General features: G+C 36.5%; 1 protein-coding gene across 2 annotated transcripts; it reads left to right on the top strand.

Moving 5' to 3' along the window:
- Window positions 1-980: 980 nt before the first annotated feature.
- On the top strand, window positions 981-5,237 carry LOC136847707 (uncharacterized). Of its 2 annotated transcripts, none has more exons than XM_067119561.1 (2): window positions 981-1,275; window positions 3,803-5,237. In XM_067119561.1, exon 2 carries the CDS (start codon window positions 3,803-3,805, stop codon window positions 4,703-4,705), a length of 903 nt encoding a protein of 300 aa, XP_066975662.1. In that variant the 5' UTR covers window positions 981-1,275; the 3' UTR covers window positions 4,706-5,237. The 2 variants fall into 2 exon arrangements, with proteins under 2 accessions (XP_066975662.1, XP_066975663.1); XM_067119562.1 differs by lacking the exon at window positions 981-1,275 and adding an exon at window positions 3,112-3,134.
- Window positions 5,238-11,063: the final 5,826 nt, after the last annotated feature.

Raw genomic sequence — 11,063 nt, forward strand, 5'->3', positions numbered from 1 at the left:
AACATTCTTCGCAACACAGCTTGTTGTTTTTAAGAGACGCCGAGAGTCAATGAATCCACGCAATTTAAAGTTGCTGGTGTTAATACAAACATTACACTATATAAGAAGACGCCCTTGGTTGTAAATGTTTAAAGAGAGCTGACTAATCCTCTTCTTTTGGCTAGTTTCGTATGAATACCAGTACATTTTGAATAATAATATATTGATAATAATAATGAAAACAAAAAGCCTTACCATGAGATCGTTAACGTCTAAAATCGCGCTGATATTAGGGAATATTAAGGACACATTTTAAAAACAATATATAAAAAAACTTATGAATGCTTACCAAGAAAACTAATACACGAGAAGTAATTCTATTCTGTTAATTTAAGACTCCGAGTAGCACCTTGAAGTGGCACTTTCAAGTGTCGTGTAATTGTCTGCATTGGAGTTTATACCTGAAGAGAAAGCTGTTTTTATTAATAATGACAATTTCAAGGCTACAGACAAAGTGATGCCTTTCAGAAAATAGTTACGTTTTCGTGGTGCCGAGTCGGATCGTGTATATATGCACGGATAAATTAGTATTTAGTTATTAGAAAATTTTTATACTTTTTCATTTATAATTTCTAGAAAAAGCGTATATATTTACTGTTATCAATGTTCTTATTTTAAGCAACGGTTATCAATGATGTTATGAAGCCGGTTTACTGCTAAATTAATCAATAAACCAACCACTCCAGTCTCAACTCATCGAGAACCTTCTGGAAGATTGAATGTAGAAACCACAGCTTTGGAAAATCAAAAACAATAACAGACACCGAATTGATCATTAGGCTAACTGGTGTTTTGTAAACTAAGACCCCGTGCTGGTCCGAAGACAATTCAACAACAACAACAACAACAACAATTAAGTACTTATGACTGCCAAATTCCTGGCCACATCGATATCGCGGAAACTTAACTCAAGCACTAACGGTCACTAACACGATCAGAAAAATTTAGATCTCTTGACATTGGGGGTGTAGGGGTAAAGGAGGGGGGAGGAGGACTTTTGGGAGATTTAGGCGAGACATGCCAAGGCCACCTAGGGCAAAATGACCAGTCCACAACTTAGATTTGACCTTCGATTCCTCAAGAACTTCACTCACTCGGAGAACTTGGGGACGTGTGGTCCTCATTGACTTCACATCGTGATTGTGCCTCATCGGGAAGTTTCCTTATCAAAATTCTCTTCTTCAGAGGAATAGTGTTGTGATTTTCCTATCTGAAAAGATTTCGTCTGTTTCGAAGGTAAAACTAGTGTTATTTTTACTCGGTGACGTTATAAATGTCCTAAACTTCAAACGCAGCTATCTTAGGATTATACGCAATGTGTATGCATAAGTTTACTGATGCCGTGTACCAACGAATACGATAGTCTGCTGGTAGCGATATTGTTCGACTTCCATTCGTCGTCTCTTACCATTTTCCATTTTTAAGTACTTTGTCCTAGGTACTCTTCCGATGTTAGTCAGTTTTGTTGTTAGTGTAATACTGGTGTATTTATTTATATCTTAGTGAAAATTCTCCGGTTCCTATAGGCGTCTTCCATGACTTGAAGAGCATATGTACTTTGTTTACTATGTATAAATTTTGAATATCGTATGTTTGACGACAAACATACACAACATACATAAATTTTACTCAAGTCAGCTGGCCTATCTAACATTTCTACATCATAGCATTTGCCTTTTTTTCGGCAGCCCTGTTTAGGCGCTTTGGGTGCATAAACAAGCATAAGTATAATTGCATAATCATTGAATATAATATTCTTCAAGATCATACTTGAATATATCACTCGACGTACTGAAAGTGTCGACTTAATGGTTTAGTGGTTTGGGGAAGGTAACCATAGTTACAAAAGTTAATCATCAACTAAATTTTACCTTATCGCACTCAACAAGCTTTTTCTTTCTTCACTCGCCGTATCTCGCCTTCGTTAGGCTTAGTTTATCTTTTGTACTTTGTCGCCCATGATTCATTTAGCAACTGGGTGGAAACAAAAAAGAACACGGGTCATCCCTAATCCCAGTCCTATGGGCTGACTAATTTTCCACTTATGACTAAGTCTCGAAAGGGTCGGTCAGTCAGTTAGACCAAAAGTAGCTCCCGAGTGTTAATCTGTGTCCTTGATTTATTTTATGTTAATGAATTGGAGTATATACCGTCCGCCACAGGGCTTGAGAAAATTTAGACTGTTTCTGGTAATCCAAGACCTAATGAAACTTCTCGGGGGTAGTGGCTGATTTCTTTGCCTTGTGCGTGATTTATCGACCCTGGAAAAAAGCGTAACATTGACAGGCTCGTGATAACACCGAATTCTTGCTAGGTCATACATAGAACCGTGAGAATTTTTTTATTTTTCGTATGCTAGTTAAATCTCTTTAACATCTTTCTATTCTGCATATTTATAACTGCTGATTACTTTTATTTTTATGAAAGTGGCTTATCAATTCATTCTAAAAATAGTCTCATTCTGCCTCTTGTAATAGCAACGCAGAATGATTTGTATGTATGCAATTTTTTGCTTAATATTTCTACTGTAAAACTGTTTATCGTTTTATTATTAAAATTGGTTTTACAGGCTACAGGTTAACAGAGAAACCAGGATTTCTTGTATGTACTAGATGCAGCTACTACTTGAAGGATTAGGTTGAGCTGCATCTTTCCTGTCCTTTCCGGCGTATCTTCATCGCTCTTCAATGCGTCGACGACTCTTGTTATTGTGAAGTCTGACTGAGATACACGCATGCGTGCATGCGGCGAAAGAGAATTGTTCCTAATCCTGCGATAGTGCGCACAAAGCTTTGTAATGCAATGAAGTTCCAATGGCCGCTTGCAGTTCTTTCTAGAATACTGGCCTTAAAGAATTTGTCTAATCTCTCTCTCTCTCTCTCTCTCTCTCTCTCTCTCTCTCTCTCTCAGAAATGGGTTTCTAACCATTTACTCTAAGACAGATTTCCTGAAATGGGATGCAGTACAAGGACACACAAAAAAAGAAAATAATAACTAAACTCGCTATTTGATAGCTGTTCTGTACCCGATATCGATTAACGGACAATACAGTACGAGACATGCAGTTTACATAGGAGAAATTTAAGATAAGATATGTAAGTAATCCGGACTGAAGCAGTAAACACTCGTTCCATCCCTTATAGGTTGTTTGGGGATGTTTGTTAGGTTGAAATAGTTATCAAAATTAATTTTTACTTAATCTGTAAGCGGATATTAAACGATAAAGTTAACATGAATACTTTATAATTGCTTCAATTGTCTTCTCGGTTTGTTGGGCCGAGTTGCAAGGTACGCACCAGGCGTTGTATTCACTTAAAATATTTTACCATGACTGAGGGAACACCATTGTGACCAGGCACGTGCTGGCGTATTACCCACTTGACCTATGATGACCAGCTATTATAATAAAAATGATGCCATTACGTTGACATTTGGCTTAGGAGTAAATTAGTTGTCATTAGATCAAGATTATTTGTGCAGCGATATCTGTATACCACTTTGATTTTATAAAAAAAAATATTTTTTTCTTTCATTGCATTTGTTTGTTATTTCTAGATGCCTGATGATGGGGTATGTTAGAACCTCGAAACTAGTCGCAATAAAGAATGTTTCCTCAAGTACTGGTCTACCTATTCCATATATATATATATATATATATATATATATATATATATATATATATATATATATATATATATATATATATATATATATGAAAGGAAGCATATGAGAGATATATTTATTTATTTTATTCATTTTTCAGATGTCCATGAATGGCGATTTGTACGAGGAAAACGACGATTCGACCCTGGAAGGGTGCCTGAGAATGATGCGTTTCGCCTTCCTGGAATTCTCGAAGATCCACAACACCGAGGTCATCACGAACCAAGTGCCAAACTTCTACGAAACCTACCTCCCGAGATACCTGAGGTGGGAAGGTCCACGAGTGAACGTCAAAAACTTATTTGTGAATGATTTCCGCCAGCGGCACGGCAATTGCGCTCCAGCCAAGGAAGGCAACCCGAACAGGGCCTTCGTCATCTACGGATCAAAGGGAATTGGCAAGTCTGCTCTGCTCAATTACCTCCTTTACCAGTGGATATTAGACGAGGCGGAGGATGTTAGGAACATCAAGGATTTCAGCTTGGTGTTGCTCATTGACGCCAAGAGCGTGACTTCCGATTCGCCGTCGAAGATACTCTGCAAAAAGCTGGTGTTCGATTACTTTCCAGAACACATGAGCACCGAGGAGATCTACGAGGGGCTGAAAGCTGCCAAAATACTCTGGCTCGTGGACGGCTTCCACGAGGCTAAGCCCGCCGCCAAGAACTTCATCCGCAATATCCTGACGCGTTTCAAGTCTTCCCAGATGGTGATAACCAGTGACGTATCGCACGAAATGGAAATCAAGAGGCTCATGGCTATGTCGCGGGTGAAGTACGTCCGTTTAAAGCTCAATCCTCTAACGCTTGACAGTTGGGAGCTGATGGTGCCCAGGCTGCTGAGCGCTAAGACGCGCAACGCCGCCATGATCAGGGAACTCGGCGACAAGTTTATTCTCCTTACTAGGGCAACGCCAATACTGCATCCTTACGACCTTGGAGTCGCCATCAACACCTGGCTTAAAATATATTACCCTTACTTACCCAGGAAGAGAAAAATATGAGTAAAAAATATCAAGAGACTATTTTGATTTTAGACGTATTTTCTGTGAGAAATCAGATGTACCTAGTACAAAATTTTTGGGACACTTGTTTTGTAAGCTTATCGTGTTACAGACGGTGTAGTAAAAATATCTGATATTACTTATTCCGTGCTAAAATACAAAGTTTCTATTATAAAAAAATTCTGTTTGTCTCGCGACGTTATTTCGGTTTAATATTAGCCATTCTAGAACTTAAACATCTCATTTGAAGCTTTCTTAATTTATTGAAACTGATTTTATACTATATATGTGACTGCCGCCCAAAATTTCTCATATGTATGCATACATATATATCTTTACTATTTTGAGTAGATTGTAAACTGCTGAAGACTAGAAATAAGATAGGACCAAGAGGCTTTTAAGTCTCGAGTTTTAAATTGTTAATATATGCATAACTGTTTTTTTTATATTATGTGCCTGTCTGTACATGCCACATCTGGCAAATATTGTAAAAAATGAGATGTAATGTTTCGAATAAATTATATTTTGGTAATAGAAAGTTTCATACTTTTTCCTTTCTTTCTTCAATCTTGGCCGTGATGCACATTCCTTACAGTGAAAAAATTGCCAGGTTACAGAAATGAACGCAGCTTGAGCAATAAAGTGAAAATGCATCGTAAAATTAACCAAATACAATGGAAAAGCATGGATTTTTTTTTTTGCATTTATCCTTAAGGGAATAAAATTTGCATATGGATACAAGGACAATGAACAGACAAAAGCAATGATTAGACAGGTATGTGAACTGCGCTTACTTACGCCATTAAGGAAAAGTATTCAATTGCATATTTAGATGCAAATAATAGATTTAAGTGAAAATGACCAAGCTGGGCATGATCAGTATGATTTTAATAAAAGAACATAAACATTTAACTGGTGGGCCATAGCTCAAGAGTATGCTATACAGCTGAAGATTCTGGACGAGCTGTTTACGATAACCCCTTTGGCAATTTAGACTCATTTGTCTTGTATCACCAATGGGCTCTTGCTCGTACTAGCAGCCACTGACCTACTGAGGTTCTTGAAGCCCAAAATTCCTGGGCATATATCCAACCCCTTAAACTTCTTAAAGCAACACAGATTGGAAATGAATTGCGGCTGAGTGACCATATTATTACTTTAAATAATGAAATTTTTTTTTTGCGGGGCGGCTATTTTGATGTGTCCTGACATTACTAAAGTTTCTCCAGGGACAACATCAATATATAAGTTATGAATTTTTAAGCAAATTCAATCGGACGGTGCTTAGTATGTACTCAATATTGTCCCGAAAAGAGATAGACAGCCGTGTTAGTATATCTAGAACAGTTGTTCGTCGATGGTTTTAATTTGACAGGCTGCTTTCCGCCAGGAGCCCGTGTCAACGAAGTTGGACTGTCCCTAAGTAATAAAAACAATTTGTCCCAGTCCCCAAAACTGCGTAAAGTTTGGGAGAGGGAATGTTCGTCGGTTAACATTAATCTTGAAAGTTAACATTTCTTGGATAATTATGCGAAATTTTACATAATCCCACAACATAAGGCCTATTTATTATTTCGTCCCAAAAGAAGATTGGTGATTTGTCAATACTCAGATGTGGGAGTGACGGGTAACTGACCGTGAAGTTAGATTCAGCTTGGAGATACAGGGCTATGACACGTATTATGCTTCAGTTGACCTACATTTCTAGGAAACGAAATATGTGCTTCACATTTTTGGAGCAGTCTGCCAATGGTTAGATGATTTTTATATAAAAGGTTTCACAGTTTTCAGTGCGTGGTTAGTTGCACTCAATATTCGCCGTCGTTCTCTGGATTAGTGTAAGTTTCATTTCACGCGTTTTATTTAAGCTTTTCAAATTCCAGCAAATCCATGTATTTAGTCTTTTGTTACCACATGAAATTCACATAAACCAAACAAGTAAGTAGTTAATTAGTCCAATTTAAAGTTAGTGTTATTCTCATTACTAGAGTGTATTTGTAATTCCTCTCTTATATTAATAAAATTGACATGATTTCAAGAAATAAATCATAACGTATGAATTAAATTATTATATCGCATTCTTATGTAAATGGTTATAATACTTGTTATTTCAGGGATGACAACTGACCATCCATGAGAGAGATATTAGCCAATGAGGTTCAGTAATAACTCCCTTCTTAAAGCTACACAGCTTTTAGTATCGGGTTAGTATCCGGAACCCACCAGTCATCTGTGCTTAAAATCATTCCGAATCTTGCGTCGAATGGTCTCATTATCCATCACCTTAATGACTTACCAATTACCGTACATTACCGGAACCTGTCGGTACATCAATAGCGGAAATCGATGGGCCCAATGACGACACATTCGGTGCGAACTCGATCACAGTTCCGATTTCTGTTGACGGCGATGAGGACCCATCTCCACAAACGACTTCGTTTCGGAAGCGCCTGATGCCTCTCGGCAGCTTGACTGCAATCTGTATTGTTGGTTTGTTCACACAGATACACTTTGTGTAGATGTCACCTGTGTTTGTTTTATGCTAACGACTTGTCCCGTGAGCGATCTCTAACTGTATCATACTGAGCTTCTAGCGATATCAAACGCGAATGAGCAAAGTTAAGTTAAGTATGCCTTAGTTTAACCAGTGAGCTGATTAACAGCTCTCCTAGGGCTGGCCCGAAGGATTAGACTTATTTTACGTGGCTAAGAACCAACTGGTTACCTAGCCACGGGACCTACAGCTTATTGTAGAATCCGAACCACACTATACCGAGAAATGAATTTCTATCACCAGAAATAAATTCCTCTAATTCTTCACTGGCCGGCCGGAGACTCGAACTCGGGCCTAGCAGAGTGCTAGCCAACAACTCTACCGACTCGTCCAACGAGGAACTACGCGAATGAGCAATATTGTCGGCAGGTGTTCTCGCGAGCTGAGCTTGTTACTTGTTTCTGGACTTTGTAACTTGTTGCTTGGCTTGTAACTTGTTGCGGAATCTCACCTGAATGACTTTATACGAAAGTAAAATGGATGTTACTGCAGAAATCTTTTAATGTAGTTTGTATTACATTTATCGAGTTTCGAAGAGGTGATGATGATAATAATATTTTCAGATTGTGTTTGACAGTCAGGTTAATGGAATATATTAATATAATGCTCGGCAATCCTCTTGTTTTTGTAATATACATACAGACACACACACACATATATATTTACATATATTTATCTCAAAATAGCCACACAACTTTACTGTGTATATACATTCATACTACTCGTGTTAGGCTTCAGTAAGACAGGATGGATGTAAATTAAAGAATCTGGAATCTAACTAACTATAGTCTTATTGAAGCCTAAGACGAGTGGTTATAAATAAATATATATATATATATATATATATATATATATATATATATATATATATATATATATATATATATACATATATATATATAAATATATATATATAGATGTATATAAATATATCTGTATATACATATATATATTTTTTCATATTGAAGCCTAAGATGAGTACTTTATATATATATATATATATATATATATATATATATATATATATATATATATATATATATATATATATATATATATATATATATATATATATATATATATATATATATATATATATATATATATATATATATATATATATATATATATATATATATATATATATATATATATATATATAATTTATACTGTATATATGATGTTGAAACTCTCAACGAATTTTTTTCTGTAAATTATAAAAAAAATTTGCTTAAAATGACAAACTGTTAAGGTTGGGCAGGATTTTAATTCTCTTCTAAAACAAAAGCCTTCTAGGCTAAATATAGAACATGTATTAACACTTACACGCGCGCTCACATAAGAGTAATCAGCATGTATACTTGTGATGAGCCACATTTACACACACACACCCACTCCCGCATACACAGACACACGCGCACACTCCCGCCTACACAGAAATAGATATGTACAAACTGTATATGAAAAAATACTTGACTGCACGTTCACCGACGTTTGTATATTTTGTTAAATCTCCATATCTTCGAGCAAGTGAGTTTCAAATGCAAGGCAGACAAAGAGATTAAAGCCAGAGTTTAGTATAAAAAGAGAAAAATAAATAAAAATGGCGTCATCACATGTTCGAAATATCACATGAAATCTAAAAGCTGGATAACCCGAGAAGTCAAATAAAAAATGATGGATATCAGACAGAATACTTACAATTTTAACAAAAAGTAAGTGTGTTATTGCAAGTAAAGTCTAGGTAAATATTGACAATTGTAGTGTTGTCTGTAGTGCGCGGTAAATGACGCCTTGTAGAGAAATCTGAACAATGGATTTACCAATAATAAGCTGCAAACGACGAGGAACCCTATTGGCATATCATTATAAACTGCTTTATTACAAATAAATTCTAGAGAATTATGGACAGTTACAGAAACAGCCTACGATGGTACGGTAAATGACGCCTGGCGGACAAGTCTGAACAAGATTTATGGAATGATTTGTTTTATGACGAGCTACGAACAAGGAGGGACCAGCTGTATTCATCACACAAGAAGCCGCCATTGTAAGGTCTTCTAATCGTCTAGGCAAGTAAAGTACCTGACGTTGTCATTCCAATAGTTCCACTTAATATGTGCAGTATTTGAACGTAGTATAAATCTAAAATACGCTAGCCTAATCAGTTCAATACCAAAACCTGCAAATTTAAAAAAAAAATTTTTTTTGCAGTCGGTAAAAATGAAAACTACATTCCTCCGGAAACATTTCAGTTTTTTCCAGCTGCTCCGCCAGGTCTACAAATATGACGGAATGATGAATGCTAAATGACATCTGCTGGCAGGTCAATGCAGCCACCGACGGTTGTCCCATAAAAGGTCCAAGACAGGATTTCCTTATCTGCTGAAATGCATCTCTGGGAGAAGAGAGATTAAGTGACCATTCGTTTCCTTTTATCTTACCGTAGTATTTTCAATGAAAGTTTGAAAGTTATCAAAGTCTACGGTACCATATTTAAATGTAATTTACATTGCTTTTGGATTTTCCAATTCATTCGGTTTTCAGCGGATTAGAACCAATAACATGATCTTCTTCAGAGATTTGTAAAGGATTAATTTCTTGTAAGAGACAACAAGAAGTTTTATTGACCCCAAAGGCAAGGATTAAAAAAGGGCAAACAGGGATGTTTTACCTTCCAAGTTCATCTGTCGGCGTGGGTGCTTCCAGATCGGTGAGAAGGATTGAAAACATTGGAAATAGTATAGAGACGCTTAATATTTTACCGCTATGCTTAAACTGGCCAAATATCGAATGCATTATTCGCACATCTGAGAGATTTAGATCGTCCGTCCTATTAACTGGAGTGAAGCAAGATCTTTAGTCCCGTGCAACGACAGTTAAAAGGAATATCATTGAATCTTGTTTTATCAAGTCAAGTAATGAAAGTGTTCTAAATTTAATTCTTGGTTTGTTTAAACTTGATGCCTTCATGATTAAAAAAGTTGTTGATAAATATAAGCAAAATTAGCATTCAGTTTTATATATGTTTCTGAAATTTGAATGGGTAAGATTCCGCATCTCTTATGGTTAAGTATATGGTTTTAGTTTGTGACCGCGTGATCCCGGATTTTCCTGGATTACCTTCTTGTTTATTACCCCTTGGCAATTAACCATCTGGTATTCAATTTTATACATGTTTTTGGATTTTGTATGGCTAAACTTTCGTATCTCTATAGTAGCTAGGTCTACGGTTTTAGTTTGTGACTGCTTGATCCCGGTTTATCCTGGATTATCCCTCTGTTTATTACCCTTTGACAATTGACCATCTGGTACAACCACATCGGAAGCACATACACACATGTGCACACGTGCGCGCGCATAAGCATACTCACATACACACGTGCACACACACCATGTGCCATTACCTACATTTTGCTCAGATCTCTCTACAAGGAGCCATTTACCGCACTACAGACAACACCAGAACTGTCAATATTTATCTAGAATTTACTTGCAATAACACAGTTAATTTTAACAAAATTAACTGTGTTATTTTTGTATTGGATTTCCCGGATTATCCACTTTTTGGAGGAGGATTTCACGTGACATTTTGTTCTTTTTGTTTAATTTGTAACCTTCTTTTCATCTGTGCCTCATTTGTGCCCAGACGGTGCGTTAATAAACCCGAAAGAGCTTGGTACTGAACTTCTGCCTGTCATTTTCCTGTGGGATTCGCTTATATACTTAAGAAACCCTATATATTTGTGGGGCATTCAAATTTAATCAAAATTGCCGTTCTCTCTACCTAGGCTGGATCAAAAT

Source organism: Macrobrachium rosenbergii, chromosome 17, assembly GCF_040412425.1.
Source record: "Macrobrachium rosenbergii isolate ZJJX-2024 chromosome 17, ASM4041242v1, whole genome shotgun sequence".
NCBI lineage: Eukaryota > Metazoa > Arthropoda > Malacostraca > Decapoda > Palaemonidae > Macrobrachium > Macrobrachium rosenbergii.